The 24,750-nt window shown below is 49.3% G+C and overlaps 1 protein-coding gene across 7 annotated transcripts; it reads right to left on the reverse strand.

Moving 5' to 3' along the window:
• Nucleotides 1–375: 375 nt before the first annotated feature.
• On the reverse strand, nucleotides 376–24,740 carry STK36 (serine/threonine kinase 36). Of its 7 annotated transcripts, none has more exons than XM_028509464.2 (27): nucleotides 24,449–24,740; nucleotides 23,926–24,085; nucleotides 23,082–23,222; nucleotides 22,896–22,973; nucleotides 21,403–21,533; nucleotides 20,913–21,162; nucleotides 19,127–19,220; nucleotides 18,666–18,838; nucleotides 18,341–18,528; nucleotides 17,740–17,839; nucleotides 15,627–15,770; nucleotides 11,193–11,372; nucleotides 9,868–9,965; nucleotides 9,332–9,437; nucleotides 7,953–8,103; nucleotides 7,646–7,773; nucleotides 7,024–7,128; nucleotides 6,561–6,659; nucleotides 6,386–6,474; nucleotides 6,065–6,128; nucleotides 5,775–5,885; nucleotides 4,721–4,795; nucleotides 3,709–3,889; nucleotides 3,315–3,462; nucleotides 2,937–3,084; nucleotides 1,659–2,405; nucleotides 376–609 (listed from the first exon to the last, which is right to left on the reverse strand). In XM_028509464.2, the coding sequence occupies exons 2-27, from the start codon at nucleotides 24,007–24,009 to the stop codon at nucleotides 466–468; spliced, it is 3,957 nt and encodes a 1,318-aa protein (XP_028365265.1). In that variant the 5' UTR covers nucleotides 24,010–24,085; nucleotides 24,449–24,740; the 3' UTR covers nucleotides 376–465. The 7 variants fall into 7 exon arrangements, with proteins under 7 accessions (XP_028365265.1, XP_028365263.1, XP_035878740.1 ...); XM_036022847.1 differs by lacking the exon at nucleotides 376–609 and adding an exon at nucleotides 666–1,537 and having other exon boundaries at nucleotides 3,709–3,886; nucleotides 24,449–24,545; XM_036022843.1 differs by lacking the exon at nucleotides 376–609 and adding an exon at nucleotides 667–1,537 and having other exon boundaries at nucleotides 24,449–24,545.
• Nucleotides 24,741–24,750: the final 10 nt, after the last annotated feature.

Consider the following 24,750-nt stretch of genomic DNA (forward strand, 5'->3'; position numbering starts at 1 on the left):
CAGGGACTGATGGCATTTATCCCGCGTCTAGAGCTGAGACAGGCTCTGTCCTCATCACTGTCCTCGGGCGCGTGTGCCTAAACCTAGGACCTGTTGGGAGGATCACAGGAGCTCCAGAAAGGAAGAGATCTCTCAGGTAGGCGGTGTCTCCCCCGAGATCCAGGAAGCATGCTCCTGGGGTTAAAGGCACAGCATTGGAGAAAAGACCTCTGGATGCAGAGAAGGAAGGGGTCTTCTCTGGCACCAATGAAGTTTACTGGCTGAAATCATCCTGAACTGGGGGTGGGGGAAGCTTTATATATAAATATTTTCTCATTTCTCATTCTCAAATTAGTTGAGTTGGCAGCTTTTCTCTCTTTTTAAAATCTCTTTAGCTCTCAGTCGAGTTGTTGGCTTGTATAGCAGAAAAAGAGTTGGCAACAGCGGGGCAACGAAGGCTGGAGGCTGGACCCGGGAAATCTGGGATCACGTGCTGTGGGTCGGCCTCAGGAGGTGAATGAGCTTCCTGCAGTGTTTGGCAGAGGCAGGCCTGGGGCTGCTGTGCGGCAGTAACTGATTCCCCAGGGAGAGCAAGGCTAATTTCTCACTGGCACCCAGGGACACGAGCACCTGTGGGACAGAGGGAAGGTGTCAAAACATGACATGCAGGGGACTCTCATTTGGCCTAGCAATTCCCACTCCAGAAAAAACAAAAAAGGGCTCTTGGGGACTCAAAATAGTTTGTGTGGGAAGAGAGAAACCCTGGAGACGGGGCTCATCAGGACCAGAGGTCTACCTCCACTCTCTGTGGTTACAGACCATGAAACCAAGGCACCAAGGGGTCCATGCACTTGTCCCCAGGAGAAGCAATAGCAGACCTGTGATTCCAAGCCATGGATCTGGACCAGTGGGACTTAACCTCATTACCGCCAAGAGTCCTTTTTATCACGTCTCCACAAGGACTGCCAGAAAATCCTATAATATATATCATTACCATCCTGTCAAAATCTCTGTTCTGCATGAAGCTCAAAAATGCTCCCATACTGAGCTATTATAATTTGGAGGTTTAGCCTTGTCACAGGGAGATACGTGATTTCACTGGGCTGTTTATACACTGAGAATTGAGTGGAAAAGACAGAATAAACCAGTGGTTAAGAATATGGGACTCAGACTCTTGACTTCAGAAGTCTAATCCTACATACTAGCTTTGTCATTTGGACAAGTTATAAATTCTTTGTGCCTCAGCTTCATAGCCTGCAAAATAAGAAACAGATTAAACCAGGTAATAGAAGTAAAACTCTTATCATGGTGCTTTTAACATGGTAAGTGCTGAGAGAGAGAGCATCGTCACGACACCCAGAAGGAAGCCACCCTTTACCTCCACATCCCTGGTCCTCCCTCGCCTCCCTCCCACGTAGACTCTGGATGGGAGAAGCGGTGGTCCTGGAGATCCCAGGCATCTCCCAGCCTGATGGAGCCCTCTTCCTGGTCCCCTCCCTTCTCCGGAGTGAGAGATGGCAAATAAAAACTCATCTCCAAGACACTGCCCCTGGGTTTCCTGCTCTCAAGAGAAGGACAAACTTTGATTTCTGGAAGTCCCAACTCCTTTGCAGCTATCTCAGGAAACTGCTGTGAACTATAACCCATTCACCACGGTCCCTAAATCCCCCGGGGTGTACCTGATGTATACTGGGCTCCTGGCGGAGGCTCCGAAGGGCAATGAGGGCGGCCTCCTTCACGTCTGGCTGAGGGTCTCCACACGCCATCTCCAGGAGCCGCTGGGGTACTTCATACTGTAGCAGCTCTTCCCCCAACCCCTCAGGCCCCAAGTTGCCCAAAGCCGACACAGCATTGCGCCGGATACCAGCCTGAGGATCTCCAAGCAACTGGGTCATGCTGGGTACCGCAGCTGCCAGGGCAGGTCCCAGGGGACCAGCTTGGTAGGCTGTATTGCCCACAGCAAAGCTGGCGCTGCGTCGCACAGCAGGGTCCTTGTCCCCAAGCCCCAGCAGCAGGAGGTTGAGCAGTCCAGCCTGGCTCTGCAGTGCCCCACGCAGGGCCACACTGTGTTGGAGCAAGTGTCCCAGAAGCCCGTAAGTGCGGGCCCGCACAGAGTTATCCGGGTGGCCCAGGAGGCTGCGCAGGGGCCGATAGGATTCATCAGAGCCAGCCAGGAGTTCTTGGATAAAGGACAGATGACTGGGGGACAAAACCCGGGCTGTGTGCGCCAACAGAGAAAGAAGGTCAGAGGTCAGCAGCGGCTGGTCACCTAGAAGAGCAACTGAGAGGAACGAGACGATAGTTCTAGGGGAGGCAGCCACCGTGTTCACAAACTGGTTGAGGCAGGTGAGGTCCCTGAGGGCCAGGTGTGTGAGGAGACTGATGGGCAGCTCAACTTGTGACAACGGAAGATGGTAGCAGCAGACCTAGGAGAGGACAAGGAGGGGAGCAGGCAAAGCAGCTCAGGGAGAGGGAGAACACACTGCAACTCGATAGCTACAAGGAGCCTGAAATCTGGGAGAAAAGCCACGCTATGATGAGAACACCACAGAGAGCGCAGCGAGAGCTGACCCACAGCACCCCGCAGGAGATGCAATGTGGCCCCAAGAGAAAAGGTCCTTTCCAAGTTCAGTCCTTGCTCTGCTTGTCGGAAATCCACGGTTTAATGCCAAGAACTGCTAGAGAAGCTATTCCTGGCTAGGAGTTGAGTCTCCTGTGCCCAGATTGGGATGTCCACCCTGCTGAGCTCCTATGGAATTCAGATAAGGGACTGATGGAGGTACCAACCCCAGCTCTACCCACACTCCTCTGTTCAGGCCTGAATGGTTTCCCCACTCCCACTCTGAGACCGAACCACACGCACTACTCTCACAGGGGCCAAGGAGAGCCCTGGAGCTGTCGGGAGTGCACCCAGCGGTTGGTCATCTTCCTCCCCCACCTTCAGGCCTCCAAAGTACCTGCAGCAGGTAGGCTGTGACTTCGGAGTCTGTGAGGTCAGCCAAGATACCCACAAGGAGGTCAGCGTCCACATCCAGGGCAAAGGGGAAGCAGAGGAGCTGGCAGACAGAGAGTACCACCATGGGGAGAAACTCGGACCCGTGAGGCCTAAGGAGGGGAGTGTGGAAGGATTCACTCAGTCTTGCTCACCTACCTTTCATTATCCCCGCCCCCCCGCCTCAAGTTTCCCAGTCCAGCTCTCCTTCCCCCATCTCAGCATATCATCTCTTGCCTCGTAGCTCAAGCCATCAGCTACTTTTCTCTCCTGCCTCCCCCTCCCTGCCTGCCACTGCGGGCTCTCTGGATCTGCAGTTCTCCCTCCTATAGCTCAAACTCACGCGTGGCCCAGCTGCTGCAGGAAGCTGGGGGAAAGCAGATGCTTCAGGGTGGACATGAGGCTACTTCCACGCTGAGACAGGTGGCTCAGGCATAACTGGGGCTCCTGGGTGAAGGTGACCACAGCCACGCTCAGCAGGGCTGCCACGCCTGGAAACGTCAAGAACGAAGACCCAGTGGAACAGACAAGAAGCCCAGAAGCTCCTGCTTCCCCATGGCTTCCACTTAGTCAGTCCCTTCCCTGTCCCTGAGCAGTTTCCGTGTAGAATTTCCATCCTCTGCCCAGGCGGCAGCAGCAGCAGCAGTTTCCGTGGCTAACCTGGTTCTAGGCTGCTCCTCACGAAGGGGGATCCATACACAGGCCCCACAGAGAAGGCCGTGCGGATGAAACGCTACCTTGGGGCGAGATGAGCATCCAGTCTGGCTCCGAGCTTGAGCGACGCGGACTGGACAGTGAGAGCTCCTCTTCCTGTGTAGACACCTCCTTGGGGAGCCTCAGCGCCATGAAGAAGCGGTGCCACAGAACAGTCCACATTTCTGAGCTAACCACGTCCCATATCAGGCTAGCCTTCCCCTGCTGGAGACAAAAATTAAAGGAAGGTGGGTGGGCGGGGTCGAAGTCAGGAGTCAAAATGCCTTTTTTTTTTTCACTCCTGTCCCTGACAGATGAGGAAAGGGAGTCCCAGAAATGATCCTTTCTGCTTTCCCAGCTGGGGTTTCCCTTTTATCTTGGTTCCCGTTCTTATCATATCTTAACCCCTTGACCTCTCAACCCATGTGCACGGTCTACGAGAAACCAGGGAAACCTTTCTTTCCACTGCATCCCAAGGGATACATCTGCATGCTTCCTTTTAAGGGATCCATACTGCCCTGGCCGGGTAGTTCAGTTGGTTTGGGCATCATCTCAGCATGCCCAGGTTGTGGGTTAGATCCCTGGTAAGGGCATGTATAAAAATCAACCAGTGAGCCCTGGCTGGTGTGGCTCAGTGGACTGAGTGCTGGCCTGTGAACTGAAAGGTCACCAGTTCAATTCCTGGTTAGGGCACATGCCTGGGTTGCAAGCCAGGTTCCCAGCTGGGGAGATGCAAGAGGCAACAAATAATGTCTCTCTCTTTTTCTCCCTTCCTTCCTCTCTCTCCAAAAATAAATAAATAAAATCTTAAAAAAAAAATCAACCAATCAGTGAATGACTAAGTGGAAAATCAATGTTTCTCACTCTCTCTCCCTTCCTCTCTCCCTAAAATCAATAAAACTATAGGGTCCACACTGAAGGCAGGTGGGGTCCTTCTAAAGCCACCACAAGCATAGTCATTTGTGGATTGCTTCTTCTTTCCTAATGTCCAGCAGCTCCCTAAAATGCCCAGTTTTTGTCCCCTTACTTCCCAGATGCCCTAAGTTGCAGTTGTACCTGGGTGAGGAGCTGCAGCAGAAGGATAAGCAGGCCGTCATAGAACCCACAACCATCGGGGGGAGTCAACCGGACCTGCAGGAAAGAGGCAGGAGAAAAGCAGACCTCTGAGCCGGGGGAGATGGCCTCACAGGCCTGCACACCCAACTCCTGGTCAGGCAGGAAGAGCTTTCCTCCACCTGGTGCTGTGGAAAGTCGTGGTTCCTGCCTATTCGATCAAATAACTCTGTCCTAAAGGCACACGGTCTGGTAGGGTAAGCAGACAAAGAAAAAACTTACAGTTTAGGAAAATACTTTCTACACAAGAGGCCGGGAGACCACAGTTAAAGAGTGCCTCACTCTGCATCCTAGAGGCAGGAAACCGATGGGATCACAAGTGTAAAAGGCAGGCGAGAGAAGGCGAAGGTGTAAGGGACAACGCTCCAAGCGAAAGTCACAGCATATATAAAGGCAGGTTGTGAGAGACCACAGTGAGTTTCCAAAATGTAACTCTCTTGGTCAAGCAGGATTGTGGGGCCTAGAGGAAACAGATGAGCCTGCAGCAGCCTGCTAAAAAATGTGGACTTCATCCCAGAAGCAGTGGGAAGCCACTGAGGACTGAACACAAGCTCCACATGGGCAAGATTTTTACTTTTATCCACTGCTGTATTACCAGAGCCTAGAACGGGGTCTGCTGCTCCACGCATGTGGTAGGTAATTACTGCTTGAACAAACGATCAGAGTTTCCTCCACTGAAAGCTCACTCTGGTGGCAGTGAAGAAAAATGGACTGAAAAGGAGAGAGTCTTTACTGGGCAAGTGTCCAAGCCCAAGACAGAAACAATGCATCGCTCCCTCTTATATGGTCCGGAGTGTTAACAACAGATCTGAAGCCCTGACTAGTCTTGACTCAGAGGGACCAACTATTTGGGGGAAGAAGGGCCACAAAAATTCCTTGACTCCTTTATCAATTTTCAGTTTACTCTATGCTGGCTGGAATTTCAGTCTTTCCTCCCCAAATGCATTCCTTATTTGACGCAGAGAAAACCTAGCTAAGCATTCCCTGCAGATCTCACCTCCGCGGGGGCGGACAGGGCGTGTGTGGTGGCAGGGATCCACTCCACAGGCTGGAGGTCGAAGGTCACCCCTTGCTGTCCAAGCTGTCCCAGCAGACAGGCCGCTGCACTCTGGAGAGTTAGAGGCAGACAAGAAACGGTGTTCAGCACAAGCAGGGAGGATTGAGGTCGCTGTCCTAGACCAGGAGAACACCGCGTAAACAAGGGCTAAGGGGATGACGACTCCCCTGCTCCCCAAAGGGTGAGATGATGGGGTGAAAAGGGGGGCAGGGTGAAAGCTGAAAACTCACCACAAGAGAGACGACGTGAGAACGGGTGAAGAGAGCAGCAATCTCATTGCCTAGCTCCTGCATTCTGGAACAAGGACATATGTCAGGGGGTGCAGCAGTGGGGAAGGAGGCTGGAGGGTGGCCTTCCTTCTCCCCTGAGTGGCACTCTCCACCCCAGCTGCATGTCCAGCTCCAAGTCACAAAGTTGGTGGGAATCAAGGTCCGTTCTTTGTGGAGAAACCTTCCCTCTGTCTCAGTCCCTCCTAAGGGTAGGCTGTTCTCTGTCAGGGTGAGCTCTGTGGGCAGAAGATTTTAGTGCAGAGACCCCACTGCATGACTCACCCAGGAGGCAGGTCTTGGAGCCGCAGGACAAGAAGGGAGAGGAGGTAGAGAGTCACTTCAGTAGACTCTTCCCAGTCCACTACCCTGACCTACAAAGGAAACTGAGGATAGCAGAGCAATCTCTGATTGAGATGGCGGGGCCACCACGACATGCCCACCTGTGCTGCTGGCCTACCTTGCCCTGAACCAGCATCAACAGAGACTCCAGGGCCAGGGGCTCTTGCCCGAGAAGACGGCACAGGTGCTCGCTAACGTGGCAGCAGGAGTAGAGAACCTGAGGAAGTGGGGAGGGGCCTGTCAGTGAGCAAGCAGCACCTGGGCTCCCAGATGGGAAGGCTTGGCTGAAGGCAGGCCAGCCTCTCAACACATCTGATGCCCACACTTGCGGGGATCAGAGAAGTCTGGGCCACTTCCACCTCTTGCTGTAAGACAGTGAGATAAGGATTCTTCTCAGTCCTGGTGAGGACTGGCCAATAGTGGGGCCATCTCAGTTGAAAAGATTTAAAAGTAGAAAGAAGTTCTGCAAGGGTACGGGGGGGTCTCTCATCTCAGTCTGTGTGTGTGTGTGTGTGTGTGTGTGTGTGTCTGCTGGGGTTAAAAAGAAATCCGCGGAGCCGAGAGTTATGGGCAGGCAGTACCTTAAGAAGGTGCAGGCACAGGATGGGATGCTGCAACCCGGAGACGAGGGATGGCCTCAGCTGGTTGTTGTCTTCGGTGAGCTGGTCTGCCAAGTGCCGAGAGATCTGTAGGGACATTCCTGAAGAATCAATCCCGTTTCCATTATTCCAATCCTATTCCTCTCATGTCTCCAACTAATCAGGACTCTCATCCCTTGCCAGTCACTCTCGCCCCAGGGTCCGAAGCCTCAGGCCACATTCCAGTTCCCAGTATTTACGGCCAGCAGCGAGCCGAAAGGCACGCTCTTCAGCCCAGTGTGGGCGGGCACAGAGGACAGTGCTGCCAGACAAAAGGGGCAGGAAACCTGACCCCTGCGCCCTTGAAGAAGCATCACGGGGAGCTTCAGACCAATGACTCCGCCACATGGGCAACTTGTCCCTGAGCTCTCCAATGAAGGCCTCTGGGATTTTGGCCACACCATGTTCTACAAGAGGCCCAGACCCAGGGTGGGATCATCTGTTTCTGGAAGTAAAGGGTAAGAGGAGGCATAACAGCTTATTTCTCTGCCTTTCTGAGAAGCCGGGGCCAGCCTCTCCAACCCTGGCAACGGGAGTGAGAGGAACAAGAAACTGCAGCCCAAACCTGCTCCTTGGCTTCCCAGCAGCCGGGCAGCCCCAGAGGGGCAATGCATATGGCGGCCAGCGCAGAGGAGATGGCTCCAGGCAGGTCCTCGCCCTGCTCCCGCAGTGGCTGGCTCACCTGAGGGGCTCCTATGGAGAAAGGCAAAGAATGCAGGGTAGGCCTACTTGTTTCTCTCAGATCCCCCTCCATTCTTTCAGTCCACGGTTATTTATGGGGCGCTCACTAAACTGTGCCTAGGTGACGGCAGCAGAAAGAGCAGAGTTGGACCTACTCAACAAGCAAGTCCTCCCCTCCCCGCTCTGGTTACCTGGGGGCGTGTGGAGAGGGGGCTGTGGCATTGTCAAGCCGTGAAGGAGCCCGTCCAACACAGCTCGCTGGGTAGTCAGCAGACTGGAGTAGAAGGCTTTGGAGATGGTGCAGCTGTTCCCATCCATGGCCTCACACAGAACAGTAAAGCACTGAGGGAGACGAGGGCAGGGTGCGTATTCGGGCATCAGAAAACTGACTAGGCTTATGACAAGGGGCAAGAGCCCCCAGAGAACCTGAGAAAGGAGGAGGAAAACTCGGGGGGACCAGCTACCTGATTCTGAGCACTACTCGTATGGAAGAGGCATTTATAACTAACTGCCTTCGCATTGCAAGGGCAGGGTTTAGGTGTCCGTCCTTCTTTACTCTGAGCAGTTGCTCCCTAAATGTTTCCCAAAGTGTCATCTGTGGCCATGGGTATCAGGATTGCTGGGGATCCCTGGATCCCTCCCGACCCAGTCCCCTGACTCAGAATTTCAGAAGGTGGGAGATCTATTCCAAACTCCCCATGCTGCTCACCGCACAATGCCATATGAGGAGTGCTGGCCAATAATGTGAGTTGTTGCTGGTCAAAATTTACTTTGGATATTCAAAACTCCCTGCCTTGAAAGGGTGAGGGATGCTAACACAGGCTCTCAGACTACAAGAAATTGAAGGGACTGCCAGCCAGAGGCAGGAAAGTAGCCGAAATGTGTGTTCCCAGTTGCCAGTGTGAGTAGTGACCAGGCAATTGTTTACGTCCTTGCACGTGTTCCTCTCTAACCGTCTCCTCTGAGGTGTTCTCACTCAACCCTCCATTCCCCAGCCCTCAGCTCCAGAGTCCAGGGCAGAGAACCTATATCCATGTAGTTCACTAGGCCACAGCACAAACGAGGCTGGGAATCACTAGCTGGTCTGCAAGTCTCTTCAGGAAGAAATACCTCTACGTAAGGTTCCCTAAAATAGGCCAGACTCCTTACTGCCTCTGGGCCTTTCTGCATGCTGCTCTTTCCGCCTGGAATATCCTCTCTACCTTCCTGCCTCCCCTACTGACAAACCACTATGGATTCTGCAAATTCCAGCAGAGATGATCTCCTTCTTCAGGATTTCTCCTATGACTCTCCAGGTAGTGTCAATCTTCAGTGGTGTTTCTGTACAAAGTTTCAATGTACTTTTCACACTACTGTCCTTGATCACTGTATACATCTCCCCTATTAGACTATCCCTGTCCTCTGAAGATAGGAACTTTCTCTTACTCAAACTGCATATGGCACACAGCTGTCATCCAACAAATACGTGATATGTTACCTTGATCTAACCCCGTCTAGTCATAAGGAAGGAGGCGGGAGAGACGCAGGGAAGGACAGGAGAGACAGAAATCGGGAAGCGGGAACAGGTTACCATAAGGCTGTCCCTCCGCAAAGTCTGCCTGGAGTCATCCGGCTGGGACAGCAGTTTCCCCAACATGTCCAGAAAGAGGCTGGCAGCTTCCTGAAACACCGGCAGGCTGGGGAAAAATGAGCCCATGGTTTCTTCTCATCTTCCTACTTAAAGCCCAGATGCATGAATGAGGCAGTTCTGGGCAAGCGGGAGCAGCTCAGCAAAGGAACACATCACAATGCTCCTGCCTCTCCCCGCTGCTAAGCACACCCAGTCTCACATATATGCCCTCCTTTCTCTAAGTTCTTCACATCTTGACCCATTCACTTAGTGTATGGTGACTGCTGACACTAAGTCCCAAAAGTCGTGGGGCAAACCTGGGGGCATCTCAGGGTCCTTAAGAGGACAAGCTGGGTTCTGAGGGGTCAGTCCGCTGATCCCCAAACCTGTCACTAATAATGGCTTCTCACTTAGCCTCTTCCTAAAGGAGACGGGAAGAGTGGGGATAGAAATCAAAGCCAAACTGGCCAACAGGGCAAACCTGTGTCCTATCCCACCTGTCATCCGTCTGGCTCCTCTCCAGATTGAAGGTGCAGGCAAAGTAGGCCTGAATCACGGCCATCAGGTCCCGTGAGAAGGTCCCATACCAACATTGCTGCCAGAGACGAGGACAGAGAGTAAGGGCAATGTAGATGGAGAAAAAGAATTAAAAAACAGTTTAAAAGGGTATTAAATACCCAGTCCGGCTGACTAGACAGAAAGGGGCAGGAGGAAGAGAGTGTCCAGAGAGGAGACCTAGAAGTACCGGATGGCAGACAGTGGGCTGCAAACAGGATGAAAATGTGTCTTGTTTGGCCTGAACAGCATTTTGGAGTTTAGGAGGTTCTGTTTTTCAAAATAGCTCAAATTCTTTTCTACGTTTCTTCAAAACATTCAAGATTAGTACTCATCAGCAGAGGGCAGCTTTTTTTTTTATAATCATTTTAACATAAGTTAAACAACTTATGTTTTTTAATGATAGTTTTTTTTAAGATTTTATTTATTTTATTTTTTTAGAGAGGGAAGGAAGGGAGGGAGGGGGGGAGAGAGAGAGAGAGAGAGAGACATCAATGTGTGGTTGCTGGGGGTTATGGCCTGTAATCCAAGCATGTACCCTGGCTGGGAATCGAACCTGGGACACTTTGGTTCCCAGCCCGCGCTCAATCCACTGAGCTATGCCATCCAGGGCCCATAGGGCAGCTTTCTAGCTGCCTGAGCCGGGGTCCCATTAAACATCTCCTTGTTCTGTGCTCAGCTCAGCTGCGGCAGAACACAGCGCGGGGAAGCAGAGGTTTGTCCGCAGACACGCTGAGTCTCAATCCGAGCTCCTCTGCTTCCGTCTCCGTGACGGTTTACAAATTAGAGCCTGGGTGTGAGTCAGTTAACCTCCAAACTGCAGTACCCACTCTGTAAAAGTGGGTCAGCAAAGCCAAGGACTTCACACTTCAAAGCACGGTGCTCTAAGAATTGGGACATTACACATAAAAATCTGGATTTCTGGCTTCTCTAGGAAAACTGGAAGATCCGGCAACACCGGGCCCGAATTTCCACATGGCAACAGTGGGCTGGAGCTGAGGAGAGGATGTACCATTAGACTGGGCATGGGATCCCCAGTTTATCCATCCGCACTACGCACACAGCCCGCCGCAGTCGACTTCACTAACCGACATTATGTGTCTGGTCTCATGAGGCACTAAAGTCTGTCATTCATGGTCAACCAAGTCAAAAGAGGAGGAAAGAAAATAAAAAAGGCAACTGGTTCAAACAGAGATGGCAGCTCGAAGAAGAAAAATCTACGCAGACACTCCTGGAAGCCTTCAGAGGCTCCTCCAACGGTGCTCACCTGCTGAATACTGCTGCTCTCCTGGCTGTGCCTGAGCAGGCTGAGCAGCAGCCCGGGGAGCCCGGCCTCACGGCAGAAGGAATACAAGGGCACAGAGTCACTGCAGCTGGACAGAAGACTGCTCAGGACCCGGAGTGCGGGCAGGATGTGGGACGCACCCTCCAGCTTGCCCTTCAGGATCTGGGTACAAGGGAAAGGAGGGGTAATCAATATCATCAGAGGTAAAAGAAGATCACAGATCAGGTGTCCCCAAGGAGTTGGCAAATCTGACCAGATGTTCTCACTCCTTTCTTCGGGAGTCTGGAGCCCAGAGAAGAGGGGGGAAGAGGAGTACAGACGGTCAGGTCACCTGACTTATGTAACAGTGACCAAGGGGGAGGGGCCCGCCCCTCAGGGTCTCCGTGTCAGACGCAATGCCATTCCTAGCTGTTCCCTCCCTCCTCCGGCCCTTCATCTTAAACACAAAACACACGCGCACTCACATAAACTCCTGAAAATTAAAAACAATGGACACAAAACAGATGCTATCCAACTCCAGATAAACAAAACAATACTGTTCAACTCTTGACCAGGGGCTGACAGACTGCAGTCCACACACTACATCCTGCCCACCGCTTATTTTTATGCAGCCTGCAAGCTGAGGACAGTATTGTATTTTTACATGGTTATTCTTTAAAAGATTATTCTTGAAAGAAGAATGACATTTACATCATTGTTTTAAGTCTTTTCACTTATTTGCTCATTCAGTCTTTACAAAAACTTTTTGAAGTAAACACAAACACCGTTACAGGTGAGACCGAAGCTTCCAGGCAGCCTGAGTAAGTTGTCCACAATCACACAGCTGAAGAGTGGTTCGGGTGAAACTCCACCTTAGCAAGTCTCACCTGGAGGCAGAGCTTTTACCTTGCTTCCCTACGGAAAAGCTGTCCAGCATCACATGCGAGACTCAAATGAGAGCGGCAACGAGCCGAGGCAATTCACGGGACCAAGGAGAGCCCTTCCAACACAAGGTGCCGGGACAGCTGTGTGCTTACGTGCAAAGTATCGACTTAGGTCCTTCACATTGCGGACCTCACGTTATATACAGAATTTAAATACAAAATTTAACTCAAATGGGTCAGAGAACTAAATGTCAGAGCTAAAACTAGAAAACCTTTCAAAGAAACACAGAAGAAAAAACTTCTAAGTCTTTGGGTCTGGAAAATATTTCTTTCTTTTTTTTTTTAAAGATTTTATTTATTTATGTTTAGAGAGGGAAGGGAGGGAGAGAAAGAGAGAGAGAGAAACATCAATGTGCGGTTGCCGGGGGTCATGGCCTGCAACCCAGGCATGTACCCTGGCTGGGAATCGAACCTGCGACACTTTGGTTCGCAGCCCGCGCTCAATCCACTGAGCTACGCCAGCCAGGGCCGGGTCTGGAAAATATTTCTTAGAAACAACACCAAAAGCATAACCTACAGAGGGAAAATATGGCGATTGGATTTCATCAAAATTTAAAGCCCTTGTACTTCAAGACACTCAGAAGAATAAAAAGACAAAGCACTGACTGGGAGAAAATACTTGCAAATCACATATCTGAAAAAGGTCTTGTATCCAGAATAACCAAAGAACTCTTACAACTCAGTAAGAAGATAAACCACCTGATTTAAAAAATGAGCAGAAGAGATGAAATTTCGCAAACGGCTAACAAGCACATGGAAAGATGCCTGACATTAGTCATTAACAAAATGCAAATTAAAGAGATAATGATACACTATTTCACACTCACAAGAATGGCTACAGTCAAAAGACAGACAATAATACATGTTAGCAGGGATGCAAAGAGATGGGGACCCTCATACACTGCTGTGGGAATGCAAACCGAGTCACTTTGGATAGTTCGGTGGCTTCTTAAAATGTTAAACATAAATTTACCACATGACCCCGCAATTCCACTCCTCAGTATCCACCGAAAAGAAATGAAAGTATGTCTACAAAGATTCCAACATGATTGTTCATATCGGCATTATTCATAAAAGCCAAAAAGGGGAACACACCTCAATGTTCATCAACTGGTGAACGGATAAATGAAATGTGACGTATGTCCATGTAACGGAATACTAATCAGCAATAAGAAGGAATGAAGTACTGATACAGCATGAATGAACCTCAGAAACATGATGCTAAGGAGCCAGACATGAGCACTGTATATACCGTGCGATCCCACTTACATGGAATGTCCAGAGAAGGCAAGTCTGTGACACGGAGAACAGGCTAACGGCGGCTTGAGCCCAAAGGCAGGGCTGGGGACTGACTGTAAGTGGGCATGAGCCATCTCACTGGGGGAACACAAATGTTCTAAAGCTGGGTTATGGCGATGGCTTCACATCTCGGTACATGTATTAAATAATCACTAAAAAGACTTTAAAGAAAAGAGAGAAGAGATGCAGGCAACATATTTCGGTGCGTCCCCAGGAAGGAAGGTCACTGTGTTTCAGAGAAGCAAGGAAAGGCTTTTTATGAGGGAACACTGCTTCTCCCTAAAAAAGAATCTTATTCTTCCAGTTAGCATATCTGTATTAAAAAATATTGTATAATCAATTGTCATAGCTACAGTTTTCATTTTGTCAATAAAAATATTGTAGACAGCCCTGGCTGATGTGGTCTGAGCACTGGCCTGTGAACTGAAGGGTCTCCAGTTCAATTCCCAGTCAGGGCACATGCCTGGGATGCAGGCCAGGTCCCTTGCTGGGGGTGTGTCAGGAGCCGACCAACAGCTGACCTTTGACACAGTCAGGTCGGATGAGACGCATCTGCACAGCAGAGGTGACTGTGGTCGGATCTCCTGTCTGTCTCCTCCTGTATGGCCGTCCCTGCTAGCAATAGGGGGTGGGATTTTTAGATACCTGTGTGTTATAACAAAAACTCTACATGATGCCTCTGATTCTGCGCGAAATGACTTGCTGACCATAGAATAGAGACCCCTAGCAACCCTAGTGCTGCCTGTTTCCCCCACCTGGGAAGTTAAGGACAAAATTAAACTACGGGCAGACCAACTGCCAGAACGCTGAAGGAAGCTGTTGCTAGGAATGTTTCTTAAGGAGTCACCACTCAAAAGCTTAAGGTTTATTAGAGCCACTACCCCTCCCATACCCTGGAGAGGAGTGTAAAAAAGCAAAGAGTTCTAGTTGAAAATAATAATCTCAATATATGGAAATGAACACAAAACATGGCCCCCCCAAGATGTATAAATCAAAAAACCTAGGCAAAAAACAAGTTACCTAACCGAGACAAATCTAACCTCAACAGACAATAGCTAATTTCTATATAACCTATAAATCACCCCTTGCACCCTTTGAATTTAGACCAATCCCTAGAATCTTAATAGACACCTAGTTACTAATTGGCACCTGAAAGTTTGTGCCCGTATAGCTTCATTGACTATCTGATTAATGACCCTCTTGGTCAAAATAACCTTTGTTTAATATGGTTGATCTGTGGGACCTCCTGTACTTTTTGGTTATTTCTTTAACATGAGTGATCTGTAAAACCTTCTGTGCTTTTCAAAATTATTTCTATGGTCACCGCTTCTGTTTTAATAATCACACTATGCATTGAATGTTGTATAACCTCCCCTATAAAAATAAAGACTGATTTTTCTTGGGGAATCAGTTGGGCCCAAAAAGTCTGGCTGTCCTCTGGCACCCCACCAGGTGTCTCACTTCATTTGCTTCGCCTTAGCCCTGCATCCTTCGGGGGCCCTGAGACCCCGCCCAGGCTGGACCCCGGCAGGGTTGTACATAAGGCAACCAATCAATGTTTCTCTTACACACTGATGTTTCTCTTGCTCTCTTTCCCCTTCCCTTCCCCTCTCTCTAAAAATAAACAAAATCTTTTTTAAAAGTTGTGTAGATACATTTTTCTCTCATTGTAGAAATACTTACATAACATCCTCCATTTTTTTTTAAATTTTTACTTTTTTTTTTAGAGAGAAGGGATGGGAGGGAGAAAGAAAAGGAGAGAAACATCCATCAGTTGCCTCTCTCATGCCCCCAACTGGAAACCTGGCCCACAACCACGGCATTTGCCCTGACTGGGAATACAACCAGTGCCCTTTCGGTTTACAGGCCAAGACTCAATCCACTGAGCCCTATCAGCCAGGCATGTTCTGCATTTTTGCCTCATGGCCCACAATGCCTAAAGTATTTACCATCAGAAAGTTTGATGATCCCTGCTCTGGGTGGATGCTCTTCCCTTCAGAGAGAGAAACCCAAGACCTGTTCTTTCTGTTTTACTAAAGGAGGTTAGCAACTCTCCATGAATTAAGCAGATGCATTGAAAGAAAACTGGAAACGGGCAAACTGCCTCTTTCTCCTTATGCCAATCAATGTTTTTTAATGTCTGATCTGTGAAAATAGTCTCCAGCCCCCTCCACGATATCCTCCTGCCCATCACCTGCCCTCCAGCCTCTTGCAGCTGACTCTGGATACGCTGGCAGAAGTCCGGGTTGCACAGCAGCGTGAGAGGGGCCTTCAGCTGGATGGGCGTAGGCTTGCTGGCCTCTAGCAGGTGTCGCCACTCATCATCGCTGTCCAGCTCCTGGGGCACAGGGGAGAGGCAGAGGTCAGGGTGGAAGGTCGAAGGCAGTAGCTCCCAGTCTGGGGGATCGTGCGGTAACTGCAAGAAACCAGGGACTCCTCTGGCACAGGTGTACCATTTCCAGTCACCAGTTTAAAGAGGTAGAGCTGGAAGTAGGCGGGGGGTCTTGAAAAGTCTCTTGGAGAACAACGGCATGCGTGCACGAAGAGATACTTAGAAAGATGTCCATCCATTGCAGCATGGCTTACAATTTAAAATAATTTGAAAAAAAAAGGAAATGTCATAAAGCTGGTCCATACTGGAATATGAAGCCATGGCCCATCCACATTAGATAACACTTAGAAGTTATTGAGAAGATCGTTGTATAGAGGATGCATCACTTATGCAGTCTTCCTACCAAGAAAATGCATAACATGAATCTAATCATGAGGAAGTACCAATCTGAGGAATATTCTGCAAAATAACTGGCCTGTGTACTTCAAACTGCCAGTCATGAAAGGCAAAAAAAAAAAAAAAGATTTGGAATTGTTCCAGATTAAAGGAAATTAAAATGGTAAAATAATTACATGCACTGCATAACAGTGAACTGGACTATGGATCAGGAAAAAATTTCTGGCTATAAAGAACATTACTGGAGCAATTGGCAAAATCTGAATATGGATCATAGATTAAGCAACCAAATTACATCAATGTTAATCTTCTGACTTCTATAATTGGACTATGGTAATGCAAGTAAATGACCTTGTTCTTAGAAAATTATGCACTAAAGTATTCAGGGGCAAAGGGGCATATTTGCCACTTACCCTAAAAATGATACAGAAAGTCGATATGTTTATATATATATACAGAGAGAGAACCATAAAGCAACATAGCAGAATTTTAACAACTGGGGAATCTGGGTGAAAGAGCATACAGGAATTCTTTGCGGTATTCTTACAATTATTCTTTAAGTTTGAATTATTTCACAATCAAGTGTCAAAACTCTGGGGGCTGGGGATGGACTGGATGGAAGAGGGTAAAGGGATCAGTTGAAGACCCAAGACATGTATGACCCATGGACACACATAACAGTGTGGTGATGCCCAGAGGGAAGGGGGAGCTGGGGATGGAGAGAAGGGGGGAAAACAGCAACATGTGCAAGACTGTCAACAATAAAAATAAAGAAAAATATGAGATTAAAAAGAAATAAAATAGCCCTGGCTGGTGTGGCTCAGTGGACTGAGTGCCAGCCTGGGAACCAGGGGGTCGCTGGTTTGATTCCTAGTCAGGGCACATGCCTGGGTTGGTTGGTGGGCCAGGTCCCCAGTAGGGGGCGCGTGAGAGGCAACCACACACTGATGTTTCTTTCCTCCCTCCCTTTCCCTGTCTCTAAAAATAAAAAAGTTTAAAAATTAAAAATAAAATAAAATAAATTAAAAAAATTAAAAGTTAAAACACTAAAAAACACCCACAGAAGATTGACTAGAACTACACGTTCAGATGTAGAATGACATCTAAAACGTCATATGGTGAGCTGGCATGATGTAAAGCAATACATATGGTATGAACTCAGTAACATTAAAACAGCCGAACTATATATTTCTATATTTCTATATGTGTATATATATTTATATATATATTTTAAATATATATTACATATACTTTCTATACATTTCTATGTGTGCATATACGTACATACAAAAGTACAGAAAGGCTGGAAGGAGACGGACAGAACTGATAACAACAGACACCTCTAGGACCTAGGTAATGCCTAAGAGGGACTTATGTTTTCATCTGTTTTCCAATTTTTAATAATTACATGTTGAGATAACTGTGCAATTAAAAACCTGTAAGTTAATAATAAGAAAGCAGTTTTTAAACACAGGGAGCTCATACTTGGAGGACTGGGAAGCCCCGCTGCAGAAAAACACCTTCCCAGACCCCACACCCTGGGGTAGTGACAGGGCCAGGAAGAGCCCCCAGCGCTCACCTCATTTTCTAGGTCCACTACATCAGTGGTCGGCTGGCCCGCCGCCTCCGGCCTCGGCCCTGGGAATGTCTGTTCACCGTCCTGGGTGTGCTGGTTCTCCCTGCCAGAGGAAGCGGAAGTAGGATGAATTACAGACCTGTGAGGCCTGGGGTTCGTTACATTGTCCCTCCCTCTAAGCCAAGACAGGAGTTAAGCAAAGGCCACGTAGGACTGAATGGGGGAGACCTTCTTGGACACGGCCAGGACAAGGTGTGTTAAGCACTCTACACACATCCCTGACTGTTCTCGCACTTTGGGTCCTATTCTTAAGCATACCCAGGCTCCCAACTCAAATAACCTTCCCTTCAATGCATTCTTTCTGCATTGAGAGAATGCTTCCCCTTTCAGTTAATGTACAACTGAGGCATAGAGAACGGAAAGTTCCTATGTTTCCTGATGAATCAGAAAAGTATCTGGAATTAGAATCCAAGAATCCAGGACTTAGAGCCCTCGCGCTCTGTCCATATATTTAGTGACAGGGACCATGTTTTCCTTGCTTTGGCTAAAGCCAAAGGTTTGCAAGCTACCTCACCCTATAAATCCCTGGCCACACGCTCCTCACCGAGGTGCAGGGGGGGCCTCTCCAGCCCCCAGCTCAGTCCAGCTGCTCTTCATTTCTGAGGCCATGACCCCAGCCAAGAGGCCTGGTTCCTGAGGAGCAGCCCTTAGTCTGGGCAGAGGGGTCATGCCAGAAACCACGTTGACGGTCCTGTCCTCTTGCTCAAGGGCAGGTCCTGTGTTCTGGTGTTTCTGTGGGAAGTGGGCAGGAGACAATCAGAACTATGTGGGTGCCATAGCACAGCACAGATCCTACTTGGGGCCCTTTCGCAACTCCAGAAAGTCACTAGCCTGGTCATGTCCCACATCCCCCACGTAGTCCCACACACCTGCTTCTGTTTGGCCTCCTCAGCCATGTGCTTACAGGCTTGACGCAGGATTCGAGATCGATTGCCCTTAGGGGCCAGCAGATGTGCCTGTTGGTCCTTTAGGACCTGAAGCTCTGGGGGGAGACGGCTGGTGAATGGGGTGCCCAAATCTGGGCCTGCTGGTTCGGTTATTACTGCAGGGAGGGAAGAGGGGAAAGGCATGGTCAGCTGGAGCTGCACCACGCCCACCTGGCCAGAGACGACGTCCGTGTCTCCAGGCTTCTGTGGAAGACTATTTTGATACAGTGACAAAGACGGAGGGGAACTGTAAGGCAGGTGGCAAAGGTAAGGTAAAGAGCTAGGAAGAAAGTTCAAGGTGGTGGGGTCCAGAAGATATTTTGGATCCAGATATTGGGGGAAGGTGGGTAAATTGGGGAGAACACTAAGGAAGTGCAAAAGCCCTGGGAACCCTAATGACTCACTGGTGACACGGCCAGCAATAAAGGGGTGATATAAAAGGTCTGGCCAGGACAGGCGCTGCCGGGGGTCCTTGGTGAGCAGTCCTTGCAGGAAGTTCTGGGGAGAGAAAACCCCCATCAGCCTTCGCTTCATATAGTCTCTAACTCATCAGCAGAACCTGCAAACCGAGATTCCAGAGTCTAATCTTGGAGCAGACCAGGTGGTCTGGATCACATGCTCTCGAACCCTGTCCTCAGGCTTCATCTCCCTGGCTGAAATCACGCTCAGAACTCACTGCCTCATCTCTTGGGGGGCCCCCAATTTCTCTCCACAGCCATTTTGGGACCTCAGAAGTAAAAACAGAAATCTCAATGTCACCAGTGTTGTGAAGAAGTGAGAAAAAAAACTAGGAGAAAGACAGGGCTCTCACCTTCAAAATCACCTTCAGAAAATTCAAGCATTCAAAGGGATCTTAAATTGCTCACTTTGCACGCCCTCTGACTGAGGTGCATCCACAGCTGGGGAGGCACAGACCGGTCTGCGCCAGAAGCACGCTCACACGCACATGTCACCGGGTGTGGATGTGTGTGAGGCACTGCAAACCAGACATCTTTCAGCACGTCTTCAGAAGGTGGGAGGGAAAGGAGACTGCGTCTAAAAGGGTACCTCATAGCCCTGGCTTGCGTAGCTCAGTGGATTGAGCATGGGCTGCGAACCAAAGCATGGCAGGTTCCATTCCCAGTCAGGGCATATGCCTGGGTTGCAGGTCATGGCCCCCAGCAACCGCACATTGATGTTTCTCTCTCTCTCTTTCTTCCTCCCTTCCCTCTCTAAAAATAAATAAATAAAATCTTAAAAAAAAATATTGGTGTTACCATTGCCTGTCTTCTTACTGTAACACTGAAAATGTCAATATTTCCTTTAAAAAATAAATAAATAAAAAATAAAAGGGCACCTCATTCTCAGGTGTCCCTGGGGAACTCCTCAGTTGGGCCTGAAATTGAGAATACAAGGTGCTGGACTGTGACCACTGCCCTAAAACAAGGGGATTAGTACGTCATGGCTCTGGCTGGAGAGAACTGCCCATCTACCCTCAGGGAGAATAAATATCCTATGGCTATCACCAGCTTAAGTTTCCTTTGTTTAGGTTCTTTTTTGATAACTACTTGAGCCTCTCCAAACTAAATAGGGTGGGGAGAAACCTCTCCCTTTTCGTCTTAGATAAAGTGAAGGAAAGTTACCAGATTTCACTCTGGGAGAAAGTTGCATCTAAATTCCACTAAAGGTCCAAATCTTGCCTTAGGTAAGAACTAAAAAGGGTCAACTCTTTTTCCTCCCTCCCTCTGTCCCCCCTTCCTCCAGCCTGCAGAGACTTAGCTGCAGGGAGCAGACACCACTCCCCTCATCTGCCCCTGATCACCAAGGAAGCACCCCCAGCTCTGGCCGTTTGGAGAGCTGAAGATTCCTTCTCTCAGGAAGAGGACTGAAAGCTGTGCTCGAAAAGCTAGCTATCATCTGACAGGAAATGAGTGGAACACGGGGTGTGTGAAAGAATCAGTGTCCATCTCTGGTGTCTTGAAATCACCTTTCCATTGTGATAAATGGTATCCTGGCCCAAGGAGGTGCTGCTATTCCCAAGTCTGGCATATCCACCCACAAGCCCCTGCAGTACCAAAGCAAGGCAGCTTGCACCAGCCCCTGCATTAACTGCAAACTCCTGCCCAGCTCTGGAAAAGGGTTTTAAAAAAGGGAACAGAGGCAGAGGGATACAGGTTTCTAACACAAGAGTAATCTCCCTTTCTATATTACCTTGAAGCAAGGACTAATGGTTGGGGGCCAGCGCACGGGGTCCTTGAGAATGAGGTTGACCAGCTGAAAGATGCTCGTGGTGTAGAAGGGAGGGGTGCCCACGGCCAGCTCATACAGTATGCAGCCCACGGACCAGAGGTCTGCGGTGTGGTCATATGGTCGCTCTTCCACCAGCTCCGGGGACATGTAGAGGGGAGTGCCTTTGATGGATGTCAGCACCATTGTGTTGGTGCTCATAGCCCGGGCAAACCTGCAGGGGATGGGATGGAAACGCAGAGAGAAGACACTCAACAAAAACCAGACCTGGCCACGACCCCATCTCATTTGTGTGAGGCATCTGAAACTTGAACAGAAAGAGCACCTTCCAAGAGACCCAGCAAGGAGTCCCGGTCTCTCGCTCAGGCTCTAAAACAAGGCCCACATATGCCGAGTGAAGGGTCTAAGACTCCCTGCAGAAACGGGAGCAGAGGCAGAAGGTCGGGCTCCTCACCCAAAGTCACAGAGCTTGATGCCACCACCCTTGGCAAGGAGGATGTTCTGAGGTTTCATGTCCCGGTGGAGGATGCGGTGGGAATGCAGGTAATACAGGGCCGACACCAACTGGGCGGCAATGGCCTGAACCTAGAGGTCAGTCAGGTGGGAGAAAGAGAGGAGAGGTCAGAGGAAGGAGCCTGATGAGGAGCCCAAAGACTCCTCCCTAAAGCTACAGCCGATGTGATCTTCTCTTCCTTCCCTTTCTTCCAGAGCTTCAGATACCCTATATAGTACTTGCTTCCCTACTCAATCATTTTTTCAATTGTTCACTCCTCTACTCAGAGGGAACGAGTTTCACTTAGCTGCGTGACCTTGGGCAGATTATCTTGTGCCTCTCAGATTCATCATCCATAAGATGACAATAATGATGCCACCTACCTCTTAGGATTATTGTAAGGATTAAATGAATTAAGGCATGTAAAGTAATGTAATGCTCAGAATAGTGCGTGGCATTTAGTAAGCATTCAATATACATTAGACACTCAACCAAATATATATTAGCTATTACTAAGTAAGACAAAATCCCTTTCCCAAGTAGTCAAACAAACAAGACAGACAAAAGGAATAAGTGGCCCTGGCTGGTATGGCTCAGTGGATTGAGTGCTGGCCTGCAAACAGAAGGGTTGCTGGTTCAATTCCCCATTGGGCATATGCCTGGGTTACAGGACAGGTCCCCATTTAGGGGCGTGTGAAAGGCAACTGACCAATGTATCTCTTGCACATGGATGTTTCTCTCCTTTTCTTTCTCCCTCCCTCCCCCACTCTCTAAAAATAAATAGTCATTTTTTTAAAGGAATAGAGTGACTCATCAAAGATGAGGAGTGCTCATAAAGGAACAGAATGCTGCAACAGGAAGTCCTGAAGAGGGTCTACTTGCTGGAGTACAGAAAACCCCCAGGATAAGTGTGGCTGGAAAATGTACTCCACCGAATCCCACTGCTGACCGCTGTCTAGGTGGCCAATCTTACCTTCACCACCACTTACACCATCCCGCCCTCTCTGGTACCAGCGCACTGGCCCTTCTCCCCCACGGTGCCCACGGACAATGACAACATTGACAATAGCTAACTACGGTGATTACTGTATTTCAGAAACTCTTCTAAGCATTTTATGTGAATTAAGTCATTAATCCTCACAGTAGCTTTATAAGACAGACGTGATTATTTCCATTTTAAAAAGAGGAAACGGAGCACAAAGAGGTTCCAGTAACTTGCCCAAGAGGATCCTGCTAGAGAGTGGCAGAGCCCAACTTCGTATTCAAAGATTTGGGCTCCACAATTGACACACTCCACTGTGTGTCACACCACACTGCCTCTATACACACCTAAACGCTTATATTGTTCTCAGGAAATTTTCAAAACAGAAACTCTCAGTGTCCTCAGCTTTCCCTACCAGTCCTTACCTTGAGGAAAGTCGGGGCTGGGGAGAAGTTTGAGCCAGAAAATATACCTGGTCTTCGGGAAGTTTTCCATCATCTTCCAGAATCTGAAAGAGCTCTCCCTCAGCATAATCTGTCACTACCACCACCTGAAAGGCAAAGGCAAAGGCACTGATGGCTCCAGATTTATGCACTGAAGTTGGAAAATTCCTACGACACTTCTTCTTGGGCAGAGGTGACTCCAAGCCAAGATGCACCTCTTTATCAGTCTCAAAGCTGTCGAGCATGTGCACGATGTTGGGATGCCGCAGACCCCGCATGATTTCAATCTCACGTTGCAGATTCCTCAGCTCCTTTTCTGAGCGTCCCAATTTGGGGATGAACTTCAGGGCCACCACCTGTCAGTGGCAAGATGAAGAGTCAAGGCCTAAACACACTACTGAAACTTTAGCCTCAGAACTCCAGAAGTGAGGTTTGGATTGAGCCATTCTCACTATGCCTGAGAGTCTCCTACTCCGCTCTCCCCATGGTACCCTGGCCTTACCCAACCTTCCCTTACCCCTTTGCCCTGGGAGGAAACAGCCTCTGCCAGACAGATCCCTGTGGTGGATGCTGGGAGAGGTATTCTGATTTAGGTAAAGAACTCAAGATTTAAGGGATTTAGGGGAAATGGAAGGAAGGAAAAACGAAGAGAGAAAAATAGCATTCAGACGGTTTATTTCTTCCTGCATGGGATGATACTGATTAATAATGTGACATTTATTTACTTGTTTACTAAGCACTGTGCAGTGATTCAATGTGACATTACATTTAATCCTCCAATCCCATCAGTCAGACACTATACTTATCTTCACTCTATAAATGAGAAAACTGAGACACAGAAAGGCTGAGTAACATGTCCACAGTTCTAAGGCGAGAAAGTTGCAGAGCTAAGATTTGAACCTGAGTAACCCAATTGCAGAGCTCACACTCCACAAGAGGTATGAAGGAGTCAGTGCCTTAGGTCACAGGTTGATATGAATGCTTCCCTTAAGGACCTGTTTTCCAATGGAGTTGGGGGTACAGAATCCCACCCAAGAGATATCCCTTTTTGTTTAGCACCTGAGCGCTGTATTTTCTCCGACCCTTGTACACCCTCCCAAAAGAGCCTTCTCCAATCATCTCCAACACGTGGTACTTTTCCATGACAGAAGTTTCAGGATTCCTCAGAAGGAAGAAGGTCGTGAAGAGCTCCAGGGGCAGTTCCACACATCAGGGACGTCTGCTTCGGGCATGGAAGAAAGGGTAATGTTAGCTGCCTTGCCTTCTCCTCCTGACATTTTCACAACAATCCAAGCCTCAAAACCATGGTAGGGGGGAGTGGATGGGAAGATGACATCTTGGAGCAAATAGTGTGCCTCCTGTAGTTGTCCCTCCTTTTCAGCCTCCTCCTGGCCCCAACCCAACGTCGCGCCCACTCGACCCCGTGTCCCCCTTCCCGGCCACCCGGCGTTGCCCTCCGACCCCTCTCTCTCTACCCAGCCTCGCCCACCGACCCTGCCCCTTCCAGCCTCCCCCAAGTTCTTGCCACCGCCAACTTGCTCAGCATCCCTGCCCACACCCCGTGCGCGCGTGCTTCACAGACCTGAGCCCCAGTTTTACCCCCAGCCTAGGAGCTTCAAGCTCCTCAGGCCGAGGGACGCTGGCTCTGGACTTTAGCCCCGCCCCTTCAGGCTGCCTGCGTATCTTGCCTGACTTATAATTCTTCTCCACCCCCACTGCCGGTCTCTTTAGACTCCCATTGCTACCAATTGTACTTGCTACAATTGGTCCGAGGTCCAGAGGACAAAGGCATTGAGAGATGGGTGGGAGACGGCGGACCGTCCTTAGGCACCTGTTAGGGCACTTCCGAACCGCCTATTGGCTATCAGGACCCACGAAAGACCA

Source organism: Phyllostomus discolor, chromosome 4, assembly GCF_004126475.2.
Source record: "Phyllostomus discolor isolate MPI-MPIP mPhyDis1 chromosome 4, mPhyDis1.pri.v3, whole genome shotgun sequence".
Classification (NCBI taxonomy): domain Eukaryota; kingdom Metazoa; phylum Chordata; class Mammalia; order Chiroptera; family Phyllostomidae; genus Phyllostomus; species Phyllostomus discolor.

Bases quoted from the DNA above. Each gene is read 5' to 3' on its own strand.
- STK36 (XM_036022843.1), bottom strand. From the start codon at position 24,009: ATGGAAAAGTACCACGTGTTGGAGATGATTGGAGAAGGCTCTTTTGGG. The intron at 21,163-21,402 runs GTGAGGAGCCCG...CATCCCCTGCAG, and splicing joins ATCAAGCTCTGTGACTTTGG to GTTTGCCCGGGCTATGAGCA. The intron at 15,771-17,739 runs GTGAGCGCTGGG...CCTGTGCCCCAG, and splicing joins TAGTGGACCTAGAAAATGAG to GAGCTGGACAGCGATGATGA.